Source organism: Hypanus sabinus, unplaced genomic scaffold, assembly GCF_030144855.1.
Source record: "Hypanus sabinus isolate sHypSab1 unplaced genomic scaffold, sHypSab1.hap1 scaffold_333, whole genome shotgun sequence".
NCBI classification, from domain to species: Eukaryota; Metazoa; Chordata; class Chondrichthyes; order Myliobatiformes; family Dasyatidae; genus Hypanus; species Hypanus sabinus.
This window is the reverse complement of record NW_026781238.1, coordinates 377235-397591: the sequence shown is the minus strand read 5'-3', so window position 1 is coordinate 397591 and position 20357 is coordinate 377235. Positions and strand designations below refer to the sequence as shown.

The window sequence follows — 20357 nt, the reverse complement described above, 5'->3', positions numbered from 1 at the left end:
CTACTTCCTAACAACCACCTGTTTGCAGACTCTGGGGCCCTGTAACAAACTCAATGTTAACAACAAGATTAGACAGTATCTAATATAAAGAGGAACTTGTGCTTCCTGGGGGCAGGTCTGGCACATGTGACGCTCGCAAGGAAAACCTCAAGGAGGGCGATCAGCGGGAAAGGAAGAATGGACGAGGGTGTCGCGTAGGGTGCGGATGTGTGGGGTTGGGGGGTAAGGGAAAGATATGTTTGTTGCTACTATCCCGTTTGAGATGGCGAAAGTTACGGAGAATTGGGCGCTGGACGCAGAACCTGGTGGTGTGGTAGATGAGGACCAGAGGAAACCTCTCCCTTGTGGAGCCGCGGATGGATGGGCTGAGGGCAGACGGAAGATGGGCGGAGGAAATGCGGTTTAGGGCAGCATTGCTGGGGAAGAAAGGAAGAAGGAGGACATCTCATTAGTTCTGGAATGAAAAGCCTCATCCTGAGAGCAGATGCGGCGGGGACAGAGGAACTGAGAGAAGGGATGGAATAGGTATAGTGCAGGTAGCTGAGAGAATCAATGGGTTTATACAAGATGTCAGTGGATATACGACCTCCTGAGATGAAGAAAGATAGTTCGAGAAAAGGGTTCGACGAGTCAGTAAATGGACTAAGTAAACTTGAGAGCAGGCGCAGGAAGAAGCACCAATGCATTCTGAAGTGTTGTGTCAGAGGAGTAGGAAAGCGATACCGGTGCAGGCTTGGAACAAGGATTATTCCACATTCCCGGCAGTGGGTAGCGGTTAGGTCGAAGGTACATTGTGCTTATTGTAAATGTTATTGAGTAAGGGAGTGACATGACTTCACTTCTTTGTGCTTTGTTTAGATTGTACCTGTATTAAGGTGTAAAATCCCGCTCCCCATACTAACACTGGTTATCCAGACCAAAGAACAAACTGCCGCAGGAACTCAGTGGGTCGGGCAGCATCTGTGGAGGGAAATAGACCGTCAACATTCCGGGCCGAGACCCTCCCTCTGGAATGAGAGTGGACGGGAAATAGTCAGAGAAAAGAGGTGAGGGGTGGGGATGGGGCAAGAGCCGGGGAGTTAGAGGTGGATCCAAGTGAGGGGGGAGGTGGGAAAGTGGAAATAGTGAAAAGGGTGGGGGTGTGAGTGGTTGGGGCAATACGAGGCTGCAGAAGATGGAATTTAATTCCATAGAGGATTAACAAAGTGGTTAGAGAGTATTTGTTATAGAGAGTGCGATGAAGATTCGCCAGACTGATCCCTGGAGTGGTGGGTATCGGCAAAGTGAAAATTATTTGGGATTTGATGAGATTTTACCTGGAATATGGTGTAATATCCTGCTCCTCATAAAAACACGGGTTATACAGACCAAAGAACAAACTGCGGGAGTAACTCAGAGGGTCGTGCAGCATCTGTGGAGGGAAATGAACAGTCAACATTTCGGGCCGAGACCCTCCCTCTGGACTGAGAGTGGACGGGAAATAGTCAGAGAAAAGAGGTGAGGGGTGGGTATAAGGGTGGGCTGGGGAGAGAGAGGTTGATCATGGTGTGGGGGAGGCCGTGGGGTAGAAGTGGCGACAGTGGTTGGGAACTGAGTGGTGGAGTCAGAACAGAGCTGCAAATGATGGTGCCAAGATGAGGCCACCCTCGCGGTGGACGGTCAGCTCGTTAACTTCCGGCTGGGTTCCCTCACCTCATGGTATGAATATCGAATTCTCAATTTGGTGATCAACATTTCCAATTTCCACACTTACCCTATTCGCCAGTCTGACCTTTTACTGCTTTTCACCTGCCCACTACTTCTTTGTGGAACCCTCTTACTTATCTTCAGTCCAAAACGAGGGTCTTGGCCCGGAATGTCCACTGTTTGCACATTTCTATGAATGCTATCTGACCTGATGCCTGCCTGCTGCATTTTGAGGAAATTATTTTCATAGAGTATTGACAAAGAGGTTAGGGAGTATTTGCTACAGAGAGTGCGATAAAAATTCAGCAGACTAATTCCGAGGCTGTTGGAATTCTTAAATGAAGAGCGATCAAATTCGAAAACTCTTCCATTTGGGGAATTGAGGACTGACAAGTGAACACACTGAAATACCAAACATCTTTAACGAGTGAACTGAGGATCCGAGTCTCTGAGACCGGTGACGACTGTTCGAGACTGAGATGAGGAAATGTCTCCACTTGGAGGGTGGTAAATGTTTGCAAGTCCCCAGCACAGAGGGCGGTGAAGACTCAATGACCTTCTTTACATAAAACAGTGGCCGGCAGATGTGTGGAGCCGAAGGGATCGAGGAAATGAAGATCGGGCAGAAACATGTGGCTGAGATGGAAGAAAAGCCTCCATTTGTTGATGGTTAGACGGGCTGAATGGCCCCTGCTGGTGTTTCTGACTTGATGTTTCAGTGTTCCTGTACATTAAGGCCGGAGGATTGTGAATAGAAATTAGTGTTTATAAACATAGACTGATTTACATCAAACCTGCACAGTTCCATTCTGTGTATAAATTCTATGTGAGCCCGGCATGGGGATGAGCTCTTGACTCTATGACCAGGGAAAGTGGAAAGGGGAAGTGTACAGAGCAAAGCGTTGAAATGTATCTGCTGTCAATATGAAATACTGTGGAAAATGCAGCATGTGGGTCGGGCGGTATGTGATGGGCCATTCAGCGGAGTCACCGGTTCAGTAAGGAGAACCCCCACAAGTCACCTGATCCCGTTTCCCGCTCCCATTTTACCTCAGATCTGCAGCATCTGCGGATCACCCCCCCCCCCCCCCCCGTGTATGTGTAGATTCATTTTCCGTCCGTTCAGACAAGGCAGTGAGATCCCGATCTGTCACGTTCACTCATTGAAGGCTTTTTTTTTCTTGACTCCACTCCACTATTATGACCTGCTAAGCGTAGCCAATGTTTCCCGATGTTTGATCGTATTTCTGAGAGAATTAAGCTTTTTCCAATCATCTGGGCTTCTCAAAAATTTTTAAACTTCTGTTAAGCCTCCCTCTAGAAGTTCAGAAATAGCAATCTAGGCCGAATACCATTTCCACACGATTAAAACGGGCTATCGGTTTATTAGTTTTCTGTTGTATTTTTGCGCTACTTAGTTAATTATATACTTATTGCATTTCATTGTGTCCGATATTGTTATGTATTGCATTCTGGTGCTGCCGCAGATTCATTTAAATGCATTTATCAGAAAATGAAGTTTCCCTCCTGAATTGCCAAAGGAAGACTCCAGCTGTCTTATACTTCCGCACAATTAAAATGGGGAAACAGTTTATTATTTTTGTCATGTACCGAGGTTCAGTGGAAGTCTTGTAATCGGTAAAATCCAGGCAGGTCAATACAGTATATTGAGGTGAAATCGGGTAAATCAATAACAGCGTAACAAATTATTGTGGTTAGAGAGAAAGTGCGGTGCAGGTATATATGTGGTGCAAAGTCACATCGAGGTACATTGTGGGGTCAGGAATCCATCTCGTCACACTGGGAACATTCAGTTCGCTTATAACAGCAGAATGGACACGGTCCTTGAGCCTAATGTTATGTTTCTGTTCTATTTTATCTTCGACCCGATGGGAGGTGAGAAGTGAGAATGTCCAGGTCTGTGGGGATCTTTGATTATGTTGCCTGCTTTACTGAGGCTGCGGGCAGGACAGAGGGAGTCCATGAAGGGGAGACTTGTTTCTCTGATCTGCTCAGCTGTGTCACAGTTCTCTGCTGTCTTCAGTCCAGCAGGTATCTCATCAGCTCAGTGCTATACTTATATCAACAACGTTTCTTCCAACAGTTGTCTTCATTGTGAAGTATTTTCTTCCGCCTTGTACCTCATTGAGTTTTCCAGGAATTGCTTTTTGTTGGCTAAAACTACCAGAGGTTTAACTGAATCAACACGCGGGGTAAATAGAGCCATTAAAATTTCAGTGTTTCTGTTACAAAATGGCTGCTTTGTTAATCTTTGTCACAATGTAACTCATAGCGGATGATGTGGATTTTGTTATTTCCTCTCTCAATTATCTTTTGGCGAGTTACTTCCTCCGTTTCCACGGTAACAACTGGCCAGAACTGCAACAGGAGTTGCACAATTTTATCGCTCTTTGGTCACTGCCTCTCAGCATCCTGTCAGTGGCCTCTGGAGCAAATGCAACAGAGTGACAGTGGGAGGAAAGGAGGCTGTGGGCATTGACTGTGTGGAATGTATTACACCAGGGTCAGAGTGGACTGAGAACTAACATATTAATGGTTGTGGCGATGGCATTTTCATCACACGGCCGAACAGTTTGGGGTGACACAAACATTTCTACAATCAGATTGTATCTGTGTGTTCAATAGAGAGGAAATACTACTGTTGCAGGGAACTTAAAGCAAGAAGAAGAAAATGCAGGATACGCCCAGCAGGTCGACAGCACCTTGAGCAGCCCCATTTATGAAACCGGGTCTTCGACTATTTCTACTTTCACAGATGTAGCTGAGATCCCAGCATTTTCTATTGCATAATTTTACATTATGAACATTTTGTTCCTGCCACACTGTGGAAAAAATGGCAGCTAACAGTGCAGGGTTAGATCCCACACAGCGATGACACAGGGATCAAATGTGCTCGGTTTAGCTGCTGTGGACAGGCTGAAGGACATCCTCATCCTCTGTACCGACCGGGGAACCAGCCTGAGCACCGGCACCGGCAGAGGGTCATTAGGTTCCAATTCACGATAGTTTGTGAATTGGAAATGTCCAGGAACACCACGGCAAATCGCTGGCACCAAACATCGCAGAGTTGTGTGTTATTATATTGGGACGAAGTCTCTGAGAAAATGGAATGGGCTGTTTGGGGCTTCAGTCCACTTGGTAATTATACAGGTGTTTATTGGGAACTTCTCAGTCTGCAGTGAAGCCGAGGATCCGGGCGTTTGGACATTGGTTGTACGGATATCACCGACTACAACACGTTTTATCTGTCAAGCCGACTCGATGACAGGAAGCAGAGAGTGAAGACTGAAGATTGATTTATTGAATGGAGGTTTGTGACGAGTGGCATGCAAGTGATAGCACTGAGGCCTCTATAATTCATTAATCAGGACATTTACTTGAATGTGAATGTGCATGGCATCGTCAGCAAGTTTGATATGAAATTCGGAAGTATGCTTGATATTACAACAGGATACAATGAATTTAAAGAGATCTTGATCAGTTATAGAGTTGGGATGTGGAATGGCAACTGTTTTTCAAATTGGACGAGTGACTGATGGTGCATGATGGACAGTCAGTCCATGGTGGGACTGAAATAGTGAATGGTGGGACACCGAGTGTGTGGAACAGAGAAACCGGGGAGTACAATTGTACGTTTTCCTGAAAGTTCAGCAAAGAAGGCTTTAACCATGCTGGCCTTCATCAGTTGTGGCATTGAGCTTTGGGTTATGGGCATTATATTGTGGTTACATAAATTACTGGTGAGGCTATTACAGGCCTATTCATAGCCAGAGGTTTGGCCAAGCTGGATCTTTATTCCGCTGAGCACAGGAGAATGAGGTGGTATTGTAGAAGTTTATAAAATCAGGAAGGGACATAGATAATTTGGTTGGTCGTGGTATATTCTCTCGGATTCAAGATCCAAGTTATTTAATGTCATTCCAGTACACAAGTGAAAAGGAGAATAACATACTCTGGATCTGACGCAGGAACAATAGAACAAACACAGGAAGATAAAGAGCACAATTATAAAAACACACACTACATATGATAGCTTTAAACATTGAACGTATGTCCATGAAATGATAATAGGAAGAGGAGTGTCTGGACATATGGTGACTGACAGGAAATTTTAAAATAGTGGTGATGGGGGTGTGGAGCGGTGAGTTAGTGGGTGGAGGTGTTGATTTCCTTCACTGTTTGAGAAAATAACTATTTTTGAGTCTACTGGACCTGGAGGTGATGCCACGTAGCCTTTCCTGTTGGGAGTGGGTCAAAGAGTCCATGCGCAAGACCGGGTGGGACTGTTGCCGGCCTCTTTCCCGCATGCACTGCACATAGTCCATTCTTTGCAGCCTTTTTAGAAAGTAGAGATGTTGGGGAGCGAGCATTGTGGAATGTGTTCTGGGACCATGAGGGGTTGTGTGAGATGTGCACGCCCAGGAGTTTGAAACTGCTTCGGGTTTCCACAGCTGCTGATGTAAAGACGTGTGTGAGTGGTGCAAGTTCTCCTGAAATGGACAACCATCTCCTTTGTCTCGTTGACGTTGAAGAAGAGGCTAACCAGTAGTCATTTGCTTCTGAAGGTATAGATTTGAAGACACATGAGTGAAGTGTTGACGATGGCCGTGAAGTCATCAGTGAGCTGGTGTCCACACTGACGGAGTACATGGACTGGGATGTTTTCTGGCCCGGCTGCCTCACAGGGGTTGAATCTCTGCACAGTCCTCTCATCTGCTGTTGTTACATTGTGTGGCTGTTCTCCTCGGAGAGTGCAGCTTTCGTGACTTGCTCGAGTTTCGAGCCTCGAAGCATTGTTTAGAGCGCACGGGAGGGGAACGTGACTCATGCAGTCAGCGCCATTTTTCCCAACGTAGTCTGTAATGCCGTTGATGCCCAGTCAAATATACCAAGGATTCTTCCCCAGGGTTGGGGAGTCCGAAGCCAAAGGCCACAGATACAATGGAGCGGAGAGACCAGAGACACCTGAGAGGCCATCTCAAAACACAGTGCGTGTGAGTATCTGGAACGATCTGCGCAGTGTTTGCATCGTTGGTTCTCTGCCTCTGGTTCAGCTTTCTCACCATGTTTGGAAATTCCCACTCATTTTCAGCTGTCTGTGACTCAAGTTGTAGGAGACCTGAAATCAAATCAGAAAATGTTTGAAGCCATTCCGACACAGCGAGTTGGAGCTGAAACATTAACTTTGTTTCACTTCACAGATATTCCTTATCTATTGACTGTTTCTCGCATTTTCATTTATTTTTAGAACATTACATTGGAATGATTTACGTCTCCTGGGAAATGGAATTGTATAGGACACACAACGTAATCATTCCCTTACAGAAACAGGGCTTTCAGACAATCTAGTCAGTGTCATTCTCCGCCTAGGCCCATATACGTGCACCCAGACCACAGCCCTCAATACCTCCCTTATCCATGTACCCATAGAAAATTCTCTTAAATTTTGCAATTTAACCTGAATTTGCATTCGTGAATTCTGATCGAAATAGTTCCTCCTCAGATTCCCCCTTAATATTCCACTTTTTGCCCTAAATCCATGACCTCACCAAACCTGAGGGGCAAAAAACTACATGAGTTCACGCTATCTATACCATCATAGTTTGTATACCTCAAGCAGGGGTATCCTTTGTAAACCTCTGGCAGGGGTTCGCAGTCTGGGAGCCACGGGCACCACGGTTAATGGTAGGGGTCTGTGGCATAAAACAAGTTTCATCACAATCTCTTGTGCTTCACAGATTTCTAACTTGTTCAATCTACCCCTGTGACTCAGCTCCTTAAATACTAACAACATCCGTGACTGCCAGGCCTCCTGCCATCTCTACACTTGCCTGCCAAGAGCTATTTAGAGTAAGCTGGTCCATCTCTGACGCATCCGTGCGCTTTCCTGATCTCTCCATCTCCAGAGACAGGTTGTTAACCAACATCTTTTATAAACTTACTGATTCCCGTGATAATCTCGACGATAACTCTTCCCAGCCTATCACCTGTAAATTTTCTCAGTTTCATTGCTCCCCCGGCATCTGTTCACAGTGTCCTCCCCCCACTATTGATGCAGGCCTCAGTCACATTTACCGTACTTCCGTGCTCACCCCATCTTCCTACCACCGTAACAGTGATAGAGTTGCTCTTGTCCTTACCTACCGCCCCTTCAGCCTCTGCAACTTCCACCATCTCCAAAGAGATCTTACAGCTAAACATATTTTCAACTTCCTCGCCCACCCCAACCTCTTCTTTCAACAGGGATCACTCCCTCCATAATTCCCTTGTTCATTCATCCCTCCTCACTAATCTCCCTCCATCCACTTATCCCTACAAGTGGCCTAAGTGCTACAACTACCCGTACACCTCCTCCCTCCCCTCCATTCAGACACAAAACAGTCCTTCCAGCTGAAGCGACACTTCACCTGCGAATCTGCTGGTGTCATCTATTTTGTCGAGTGCCCCCGATGCGGCCTCGTTTACATTGGTGAGAACAGCCATAAATTGGGAGACCATTTTGCCGAGCATCCCTGTATCATCTGGCACAAGGGAGACTTTGCAGCGGCCAAACATTTTAATTCTGATCCCCATTCCGACGTCCCGGTCAATGGCCTCTTCTTGTGCCAAGATGAGACCGCCCTCAGGGTGGCGGATCAACATCTTATAATCCATCTGGGTCCCCTCCAACCTGATTGTATGAATAATGAATTCTCCTTCCAGTAAACAAAGCCCCCCCCCCCTCCCCCCCCCCCCATTCTGAACTTTCATTTCTCCCTGGGTCCCCTCATTCCCTTTCTCCTATTGACAACGCTCTGATTCTTTCCTCTCCAGCCCTTGAACTGACCATCACTTGACTTCACCTATCACCTTCCAGCTCCCCACTTTATCCCCACACCCCCCCCGACCTTTGTATTCAGATCACTTCCCCCTCCTGCTCAGGAATGAAAAAGGCTCGTGGTCCAAACTGTGGACAGTTTACTCTTTTCCATAGCCACTGTCTGCTGTGGTGAATTTCTCCAGAATTTTGTCTGTGTTACTCTGGATTTCCAGCGTTTGCAAGCTTTCTCGTGTTTAAGTGTGGCAATGACCGTAAGAATTATTTGGGCTTTGTTAAGATTGTATCTGGAATATGATGTAAAATCCCGCTCCCCATACTAACACGGGTTATACAGACAACAGAACAAACTGCCGGAGGAACTCAGTGGGTTGGGCAGCATCTGTGGAGGGAAATGGTCCGTCAGCATTTCGGGCCGAGCCCCTCCCACTGGACTGAGAGTGGACGGAAATAGTCAGAGAAAAGAGGTGAGGGGTGGGGATGGGGCAAGAGCTGGGGAGTGAGAGGTGTATCCAGGTGAGGGGGGAGGTGGGAAGGTGGAAATAGTGATAGGCGTGGGAGGTGAGTGATTGGGACAACACGGGGCTGCAGAAATGGAATCAAATTCTGTGGAAGATTATCTAACAAGTAAGAGAGAGTTTGTTTTAGAGATTCACCAGATTGATTCCTGGAGGACGTTGAAGTCTCAGTGATCGTCTTCACATAAAACAGAGGCCGGCAGTTGTGTGGAGACCGAAGGGATCGAGGAAATGAGGATAGGGTATAAACATTTTGCTGAGATGGGAGAGCAGCCGCCATCTTGTTGATGGTTTGATGGGCTGAATGGCCACCTCCTCCTGTTTCTCACTTGATGTTTCAGTGTTACTGTCCAGTGAGGCTCCGGGGGAATGTGAATAGAAATTAGTGTTTATAAACGGAAAAGTGATTTCAATGAAACCTGCACAATTCTTCTTCGGGTGGGAATTCAGTGTCGGACCGGGATGAGAATTGATCCAGTAACTCTGAGAACCGGGTGGTGGAGCGATGGGGACGGCGAAGATGCAGAGGGAGATATTAAAAATGTAGCTGGGCTAAATATGAAATAATATGTAAAATGCGGCCTGTAGATCGGGCAGTGTGTGAGGGGCGAGGAGCAGAGTCACCGGTTCAGACGGGAAACCCTCCACCCGTCACGTGATCCAGGTTCTCACTCCCATTTCAAACGCAGATCTGCAGCATCTGAGGGTTTCGCTTCCGAAGCCCCGCCCCCACTCTCACAGTCTCCGGATGGGCGGGGGTTTTCGTTCCGTTCTCTGTTGAAGCGGATCATCGTTTGGGAACCGGAGGACCGATCGCTTTCTGCGGGAACAATTGATCAAGTTCTCATCGGTGGGTATTGATAACCGGTCACTACGGGTAAACGTGACCTACATTTTCCCATCGGTGAGTACGGAAGTCGATCCCGGGGGAAGTTGGGCACCTGATGATGGGCAGGGAGTCCCGTTAACATCCTCGAACCGGTGGTCTCGTCCCGCTTCCAGGACACAACCTGTCGTGGTCGGTCCAGGTTATGGGACCTTTACACCGAACCGCCTGAGATGAGCCGCCGCTCAGCCCCTGGTGTTCTGCGTCCCGGGAGCGGGATGAGGTGGTGATGCCGAGACTGAACCCATCCATTAAGATGTACCTGGTGAACTTTACCTCCATCACCCGGGCCGGTACTGGATCCAAACTTCACTTGTATGGATGCCTGGGGTCGATAATTGTTTTACATATTTGCAGCACACTGGAAGCGGCCGTTCGGCCTATTGTGTTCTTGCAGACCGCGAGGGTTAACCAGAGTAATCGCACCCTCGGGAAACTCCTCCACGTGTATGAGTAGTTTCATCTTTCCCAGTTCAGACAGGACAGAGAAATCCAGATCTCTCACGTCCTCTCGGGGGACTGGGAAGTTTATTTCCATCTTCTTTCCATTACCACAACTTGCCGAAATGCTGACAGTGTTTCCCGATATCTGGCCCTATTAATGAGAGAATTAAGTCTTGTTCATTTATCTGGGTTTCTCGGAAAAGTGTCCACTCCCTCCAAAATTTCCAAAGGAGCAACCCAGGCTGTCTAATATTTCCACACGATTGAAATGTGGAATGTTTTCCATGTACCGAGGTGGAATAAAAATCATGTCTTTGGTATCATCCACAGAAATCAATACATTGCAGCAGTACATTGAGGTAAAACAAATCATTCTGGTTACAGAGAAAGTGCAGTGCTGGTAGTTATGTGGTGCAAGGTCACATCGATTTAGACTGTGAGGTCAGGAGTCCACTCGTCACGCTGTTCGCTTCTAACAGCAGAATGGACACCGTCCTTGAGCCCAGTGGCATGTTTCTGTGTTATTTTATCTTCGCCCCGATGGGAGGGTGAGAAGTGAGAATGTTCAGGGTTGTGGGGATCTTTCATTATGTTGTCTGTTTTACTGAGGCAGTGGGAAGTATAGACAGAGTCCATGGAGGGAGGGTTGGTTTCTATTACGTACTCAGCTCAATCACTGTTCTCCGCTATTTCATTCAATTAAAGGAAGAGCAGTATCCATATGAAGATGTGAAGTATCGAATGGGATACTTTCTGCGGTGAATTGATAAAGTGTGTCGAGTAGAAAATGACATATACCAAAATTCTTATTGTTTGTTCTGGCTTTGTTATATTGGAATCTGTTATCTACCAGTGTGTACTATTATTATCTATTATCTGTGTATTGCGGGAGGAACATCAGAGACCGCCCTTGATCCCATTCTCCCATCTGGCTCCATCTGCTCATCACCTGCCGATCTGGTTCAACCTCTGTCCCACCAAGTCAGTGTTATATATCAGCCATCTTGTTCAACCTCTGCCCAGTCTGTATCCCACCACCTCAATGATATATATCAAACATCTTGTTCAACCTCTGTCCAACCTGTATCCCATCACCTCAGTGATATATATCAACCATCTTGTTAATCCTCTGCCCAGCCTGTATCCCACCACCTCAATGATAAATATCAACCATCTTGTTCAACGTCTGTCCAGTCTGTATGCCATCACCTCAATAATATATATCAACCATCTTGTTTAACCTCTGCCCAGACTGTTCCTATTGCTACAATGATATATTTCTACAAACTCTCTTTTAAACTTTGTCTTCACAATCAAGTTTTGCTTTCCATCTTTTCCAGAATTGTTTTTTTTTTTGACAGTTAGGACTACCAGTGGTTTAACTGAACACAGCACGTGGCAGGGTAAAAAGCAGTCATTTCTATTTTAGTTTCACCTTTACAAAATGGCTACAGTGTTAACCTTTGCCATAATGTAACCCATAGCATCTGAAGTTGTGTTTGTTATTTCATTTTTTGTTTATTTTCAGTGAACCATTTCCTCCGTTTCCAGGGTAACGGCCCGTCAGAGCTGCAGCAAGTGTTGGACTTTTTATCGCTCTGTGGTCACCGCCTCTCAGCGTAGAGACAGTGACCTCAGGAGCAAATGTAACAGAGTGATTGATAGTGGGAGAAAAGGATGCTGTGATCATTGACCGTACGAAATGTGTTACACCAGGGTCAGAATGAACTCAGAACTAACAGAGTGGTTGGGGTGGGATGGTATTTACAGTTTAGGATGGCAATCAGTTACTATCTGTGCATTAAAATGAAGAGGGAGAAAATACTACAGTTGCAGGAAATTTAAAGTAAGGAGGAGAAAATACTGGAGACGCTCAGCAGATCGGCAGCATCTCGGACAGTCTCAGTTCTGGAACTGGGTCTTCCACCATTTTTCCTTTCAGAGATGTATTCTGATGTACTGAGTTCTCAGCATTTTCTACTGTATAATTTTACATTTTGTTCCTGCTACACTGCAGGAAACGTGGCAGCCAGCTGTGCTGGGCAAGATCCCACACAGCAGGAAGATTGTGATCAAATGTGCTCGGTTTAGCTGCTGGGATCAGGCTGAAGTGTATCCGCATCCTCTATACAGACCGGGGAACCAGCCTGAGCACCGGCCCCGGCAGCATTAGGTTCCAATTCCAACTCAGTTTGTGAATCGGAAATGGCAGGAACTCCACGGCAAATCACCGGCACCAAAGCGTCTTTGTATGGGTGATGATATTGGGCTGGTGACTCTGAGGATATGGAACTGGCAGTATACAGGCTTCAGTCCAGGTTGGTATTTCAACAGCTGGGATCGGAATTTTCTGTCTGCAGTGAAGCTGAAATCCCGGGATGTTGGACATTGGCTAACGGAAGATCACCGTCTAAATTGCCCACTAGGACATCATCAGTCAAGTAATTTGGAGATTATTTAAGAGTTAACTAGGGAGTTAGGTGAAGTTGGGCAGTGACTTTGTTCATCTGAACTTTGTTAAAGTCTGTAACAAGATTCCGCATGGCAGCTGATCGGGAAGGTTCGGTCACGTGGGAGTCACGGGGAGCTGGCGAGGTGGATTCACACCGAGCTCGAGAACAAGAAGCAGAGGGAGATGATTGAAAATGGTTTTATCGAATGGAGGCATGTGACCGGTGGGATGTGTGTGTCAGTGTCGAGACCTCTGTAATTAATTCATGACATTGATTTATATATGAACGTACATGGCACGGTGAGCAGGTTTGAATTGAATTAAAATGAATTGATTTCCTAAATCCTTCACATACATGTGGAGTAGAAATCTTTACGTTACGTCTCGATCAAAATGTGCAATGAAAGTAATTTATAATATATTGAACAGTCCATATAATACAGAGTACACTCAATTGAGCGTGAGTTAACTAGTCTGATGGCCTGGTGGAGGAAGCTGTTCCGGAGCCTTTTGGTCCTGGCTTTTATGCTGCGGTACCGTTTCCCGGATGGTAGCAGCTGGAATAGATTGTGGTTGGGGTGACTCTGGTCCCCAGTGATCCGTCGGGCCCTTTTTACACACCTGTCCTTTTAAAGGTCCTGAATCATGGGAAGTTCACAACTGCAGATACGCCGGGCTCTCCGCACCACTCTCTGCAGAGTCCTGCAATTGAGTGAAGTAAAGTTCCCATACCAGATAGTGATGAAGCCAGTCAGGATGCTCTCAGTTATGCCCCTGTAGAAAGTTCTTAGGATTTGGGGGCCGATACCGAACTTCCTCAACCGTCTGAGGTGAAAGACGTGTTCTTGTGCCTTTTTCACCGCACAGCTGATGTGAACAGACCACGTGAGATCCTCGGTGATGTGGATGCCGAGGAACTTAAAACTGTTCACCCTCTCAACCCCAGATCCATTGATGTCAATAGGGGTTAGTCTGTCTCCATTCCTCCTGTAATTCACAACCAGCTCCTTTGTTTTTGCGACATTGAGAGGAAGGTTGTTACTTTGCCACCACTGTGTCAGAGAGATGACCTCTTCCCTGTAGGCCACCTCGTTATTGCTTGAGAGGAGGCCAATCTATGCGGTGTCGTCGACAAACTTAATTAGCAGATGAGAGCTGTGGGTGGCGACACAGTCATGTGCAGACAGGGAGACTAAATTCGGGAGACCGGCTTATCAGGCAACAGGTGACAATGAATTTCAAAGACATCTTGGTCAGTTATGGAGATGGGCTGAGCAATGCCAAATGGTTTTCAACTTGGACAAGTGAGCGATGGTGCATTTTGGACAGTCAAACTAGGTGAGACTGGTGTAGTGAATGGGAACACAACAAGTGTTGTGGAACAGAGCAACCTGGGAGTACAAGAGTACAGTCACTGAAACTGGACGTGCAAGTATAGAGGGTGGAAAAGAAGGATTTAGTCATGCTGGCCTTCATCAGTTAGGGCATTGAATTCCGGATTATGGGCATTATATTGTTGGTGTGGCGACACAGAGTATTCTGTACAGTTGTGTTGACCCTGCTGCAGGAAAGATACTATCAAGTTGGATCGGGTGCAGACGAGATTGCTGAAGATGCTGCCTGGACTAGAGGGCCGAGTCATAGGAAGAGGTTGGCCGAGTTGGATCTTTATTCCAGAGGAGAATGAGGGTGACATTGTAGGAGTTGATGAAATCAAGTGGCATAGATAATATGGTTAGTCGTGTTATTATCCCCAAGGTTCAGGATTCAAGATTGTTTACAAATGTAAAGGAGAACAAAATAATTGTTATTCTGGATCCAAAGCAAGTCCTTGTAAATTTCCTCTGTGCTCCCTCTATCGTTTCCTGTGGTGAGGTGACCAGAACTGAACACAGTACTCCCAAGTGGGGTCTAATCAAGGTCTTATATTTCTGTAACATTACCTCATGCCCTTGAACTCAATTCCATGGTTGATAAATGTCAACACAATATGCTTTCTTATCAACACTGTCAACGTGTGCAGCAGCTTTGAGTGTTCAATCGTCACGAACCCCAAGATCTCACTGATCCTCCAAATTGACAGGAGTATTACCATTAATATTATATTATCTTGAAATTTGACCGAAAAGAACCACTTCACGCTTATCTGTATTGAAATTCTTCTGCCACTTCTCTGCCCAGTTCTGTATCCTATCGATGTTGACCTGTAACATCTGACAACCCTGCAGACGATCCACAACACTCCCAACTTTTGTGTCTTCAGCAAACTTACTAACCCATCCTTCAACTTCCTCATCCGGGTCAGTTGTAAAAATCACAAAGAGAAGGGGTCACAGAACAGACCCAACGGAACACTATCGGTCATCATCATCCACGCAGAATACAAAATATCTACAACCGCCCTTTGTCTTCTGTCGGCATGCCAATTCTGGATCCACAAAGCAAGGTCTCCTTGGATCCCATCCCTCATTATTTTCTAAATGAGCTTTCCATGGGGAACCTTAGCTAAACTCTTACTGAAATGCATAGACAGTACTTCCACTGCTCTACCTTCATCAGTGTGTTTTGGTACATTTCAAAAAATTCAATCAGGATCATAAGGTGTGACCTGCCTTCGACAAAGCCGTGCTGACTACCCCTAATCAGATTATGTCTCTCCAAATGCTTACTGGTCTATAATTTTCTCAGTTATCTACTCCCTTTCTTAAACAAGCGAACAACATTTGCAAACTTCCAATCCTCTGGCACACCTCCCCACCTCATTGATGATGTGAAGATCGTCGTCAGGGGATTAGCAATCTCCTCCCTCGATTCATACAGTAGCATGGGATTATCTCGTTCAGTCCCAGCGACTTATCTAACTTAAAACCTCTCAAAGGATCCAGTGCATGCTCGTTCTTAAAGTCCATACACTCATGTGTTTCAGTCTGCTGTAAGTCATCCCCACAATTGCCAGGGTCCTTTTCACTGGTGAAAACTGAAGCAAAATACTCAGCATCTCAGAATAATCAAATGATCGGCAGGTTGAGAAACATCTGTTGAGAATGTAGCGGTGAAATGTAACCAAGCTAATTTGCCATTGCTGGCGACCCCCCACAAATTTGTTCTACTTACATGACGTGCCCTCAAATCCAATAATGATTGTTACAAATGTCAGTGATAAGTATTCGATCCTTTATTAGAAATCAGTAAACATACAATCTTGAAGCGATGAAACTGATCTGAACCCAAGTTTAAGTTCAGCGTATTTGAGTGGATAATAACAAAATATATGACATCCGTCAGTCCCCAGCTGGGTAGTGTAGTTGGCCTCCGTTAGTCTCCATAGACATGGATTTGCACCTTGGGAAGTTTCCAGGGCGCAAGCCTGGGCAAGGTATTTTTCTTATGGAAGACCGGCAGTTGCCCAAGCTGTAAGTCTCCCCTCTCCACGCCACCGATGTTGTCCAAAGGAAGGGCGTTAGGGCTGTGTACTGCATGGAACAAAGCACAAATATATAACTGACTCCCTTTGCGTGTACTACACCCCTACTGATGCAACTAGTTACCATAAAAACATCATAAATACACAACGCAGGATGCAATGCTGATAGAGAACAGATACATGGCTCCTACACACAAGTTCAGCTCTGATACAGGGTCTGCCACCTGAAATATTAACATACTCTCTGTCTTGTTGAATAACTCCAGCATCTTATTTTACTTATTTTAATGATTTTTCCCAACTTGTTGTTCTGGATGTATGGCATGTTGACATTGTGTTTACCAAGGTGTTTAACTAACTATCTGAGAATAGCCAGGTGATATGCTCAAAGAAATATTAACCGAGTTTTGGTGCTAATAATGGCCTTAAAAGTCCTGCCGGAAAAAAAAAAAACTATAGTGGTTCAGGACAAAATGTTACGATGCTATAGGTAATATTGCATTGTTCAGGATGTCACTCTGTAGACTCAAATCCTATATTGCTGTAGGTGTCAATGCCAGACGATGTTAACCTGAAAGGAGACAGTGAGAATCAGGAGTGACTGAGAAATCTGTATAATCCAGTGACGAGAGGAATCGTCAGCATCGTCTCATCATCAGCAGAAATGTTTCAGCTCACACTGTTGTAACACTTGTCCATTACTCACCACAGCGCCACCAGTGGTAGGAGGACCAAAGCAATGGGCGCTGTCTGCTCAATCTGCCTTGCCATTCCGTAGAAGCAACAGTCCTGGTCCGGGACACAAGATTGGTTCCAAAAAGGGAATTGCCTGCAATGCAGAGAGTAGATACCCTGGAGAATCCTGGTCCAGTGTACAATCCATGGAGAGATCGGAAATGGACATTGTGTGACTGTGGGTGAATGGGCACAGGTGGATCCGGCCATGTCAAGGCTTCAGTAGATCGGCCCAAGATGTTTGGAAGTGTTCGCATCCGTTTAAAAACAATACAGTATTCTCCTGTAATTAATGTCTGACCCTCCTGTTGTTGTTTTGTTTTGTTACAGAACAGTAAAAACTGATCACACCTGTCCCCAAAATGCATCAAGGTTCGAGCAGTGGAGGAGCTCCAGTGACGTCAACATCAGGAAAGGACACGGGTATGTTGGCGAATTATTTAAATTTATAAATACTCTGCGGATTCTGCGTCTGAGTTTAATGCAATATAGGCAATTCACAAAGTATTTGTGAAAACTGAGCAGGGAGATTAGAGAGAGAAAAAGAGAGTTAACATCTCTGGGGGAAACTCAGTCACACATGGAAGGAATACAGTTACCGTCTGCTCCTGCTCCTCTAACAGATTGTGATGCACATTAAAATAGCGAGTTACACCAGGAGACAAGACATTCTGCAGATGCTGAAAGTTTTGGGCAACAAAAAGACACACAAAATATTGGCAGAATTCAGCAGGTTAGGTAGCATCCATGGACAGGAATAAACGGTCAACATTTCAGATCAGGACCACAAGGAATAGAAAGTAATGTGACAATATCTAGAATTTCTGTCTCCTCATTTCCAGTCCGATGAAGGGCCTTGGCCCGAAACATTAATTGTTTATTCTCCTCCATAGACGCTGCCTGACCTGCTGAGTACCTGCAGCATTTTGTGAGAAATCCCAGAGATTTGCTGAGGAAGGGGTTGACCAGGCAGGCAGACAGTAACCCAGAGCAAAGCGGTGGTGATGGACAATACCAGGAGAGTGATGGTGATGGGTTACTATATTCTCAGCAATCAGCAGAGTCCTTTCCAAACAGAGAGGTGTATTCCTGGGGTCACGAAAGAGCAGACTTCAACAGATGGAACTATACTACCTCCTGCACCCCGGCGACCCCTACCCTCTGACCCAAACCTGTTCTCTCCCATATATATATCTCGGACTGTGTTTTGTTTTTTTAAAAAAAATATTGAGTTTTCAAATGATTACAGAAAGAAAAAAATATCTACCCTTTCCCCCTCCCCTTAACCCCTCCCCCCTAACATCCCTATAGAAGAAAAGAAAAAGAAAAAGAAGAAAAAAGAAAAAAAAAAGAAAGAAAGAATGCCTGGATATTGGAAGATCCCACATGCTCCACGGAGTTCATAATAACTTTAGTATATATATTTATTTATTTCCCCAAATAACCAATGTTTTTTATCTTCGGAGCACCTATATAGTTAATCCTGTCTTTTGTAAATAAGGGCGCCAAATGTTCAAAAATGTTTCATATTTATCTCTTAAATTATATGTAATTTTTTCAAGTGGAATACAGCTGGAAATTTCATTCTTCCGACGATCTATACTTAAGTATGAATCCGATTTCCAAGTAACTGCAATAGCCTTTTTGGCTACTGACAGTGCAATTTTTATGAATTCTTGATATTTATTCAATTTGGGTTTTGGTTTTAACCCGTCAATATCGCCGAATAAAAATAATATAGGGTTATGTGGAAGTTGTGTTCCAATAATTTTTTTTCCAGTAAAACTCTTAAATTTGTCCAAAAAGTTGAATTTTAGAACAAGACCAGGTAGAATGTAAAAAAAGTACCAATTTCTTGGTTACATCGGAAACACTGAGCTGATAAATTTGGGTTTAATTAATTTATTTTTTTTGTGGTGTAATATATAATTGATGTAAAAATTACATTGCACTAATCTTAACCAGACACTTATTGTATTTGTCATACTATCAAAACATAGTCTTGACCAATTTGTTTCTTCAATTTTAATATTCAAGTCACTTTCCCATTTTTGTCTTGACTTATGGATGCCTTGTTTAATTGCCTGTTTTTGAATCAAACTATACATACGAAAAATATTTTTTTTAGTTTTTCCTTTTTGAACTAAAGTTTCTATTTCATTAGATTTCGGCAATAACGTTGTTTGACCCAATTTTTCTCTTAAAAATGCCCTTAATTGGAAGTAACAAAAAAGAGTGTTGTTTGATATTTTATATCTATTCTTTAATTGATCAAATGACATTAATATACCTCCTTCAAAACAATCTCCTATTTATCTAATCCCTTTCTGAAAACAATTATATAAAAGTTGATTATCCATTGTAAAAGGAATAAGTCTATTTTGAATTAAAGATCTCTTTGCTAATAAAGATTTCTTTATCTCATCATCAACATTTATCTTATTCCAGCAATCAATCAAATGTTTTCATATAGGAGATTCTTTCTTTTCCCGTATCCATTTAGATTCCCATTTATATATAATATCTTCTGGTGTATTTGCTCCTATTTTAGCTAGTTCTATTCTAATCCATGCCGGTCTATCTTTCTCAAAAAAAGATGCAATAAATCTAAGTTGATTTGCTTTATAATAATTCTTAAAATTTGGAAGTTGTAACCCTCCTAGATCGAATTTCCATGTCAATTTTTCCAAAGATATTCTTGACATCATACCTTTCCAAAGGAACCTCCTCACATATTTATTTAACTCTTGAAAAAACTTCTGGGGTAATTGTATTGGTAGTGATTGGAACAAGTACTGTAATCTAGGGAATATATTCATTTTTATGGTATTTACTCTACCTACTAATGTTATTAGTAATGTCATCCATTTATCAAGATTTCTTGAATTTTTATCAATAATGGTAAATAATTTAATTTATATAAGTTCTTTATATCATTATCAACTCTTATACCTAAATATTTTATACCATTTATCGGCCATCTAAATTGATTTATTAATCGACATTGACTATAATTTCCTTTAGTAAGAGGTAAAATTTCACTTTTATCCCAATTTATTTTGTAGCCTTGTAGCGGTGTGCTACACGCAGCACTACAATAACGACACGGAGTCGGTAAACTTTCCCATATTCTTCTAATCTAGAGGATAATTTACGCAACGAGTACAATGGGTTTGTTAAATAAAACAGAACATCATCAGCAAATAAGTTAATCTTGTATTCCTCCTGGTTAACTCGGAAACCCTTAATATCTGGGTCCATTCTAATTAATTCAGCTAATGGCTCTATCGCCAACACAAATAAAGCAGGTGATAATGGACAACCTTGCCTCGTTGACCTTGTTAACTGAAATGGTGTTGAAAATTGACCATTTG

The 20357-nt window shown here is 44.1% G+C and overlaps 2 protein-coding genes across 4 annotated transcripts in view; one reads left to right on the top strand and one right to left on the bottom strand.

Annotated features, from left to right (window-relative positions):
• LOC132388477 (NACHT, LRR and PYD domains-containing protein 3-like) overlaps positions 1–20357 on the top strand; it is a 45611-nt gene that overhangs the window by 5591 nt on the left and 19663 nt on the right. Inside the window, exons 1-2 of one of the 3 annotated variants that reach the window (XM_059960815.1) lie at positions 6634–6701; positions 17314–17406. In XM_059960815.1, coding sequence (XP_059816798.1) covers positions 6649–6701; positions 17314–17406 — 146 coding nt within the window. In that variant the 5' untranslated portion in view covers positions 6634–6648. Of the gene's footprint in view, positions 1–6633; positions 6702–17313; positions 17407–18294; positions 18398–20357 lie in introns of those variants that run through there. The other 2 variants (XM_059960816.1, XM_059960817.1) reach the window with 2 other exon arrangements.
• LOC132388478 (zinc finger protein ZFP2-like) overlaps positions 13471–20357 on the bottom strand; it is a 44338-nt gene continuing 37451 nt past the window's right edge. Inside the window, exon 3 of the transcript XR_009510245.1 lies at positions 13471–16297. The gene's annotated coding sequence lies outside the window, so the exon portion shown is untranslated. The remainder of the gene's footprint in view (positions 16298–20357) is intronic.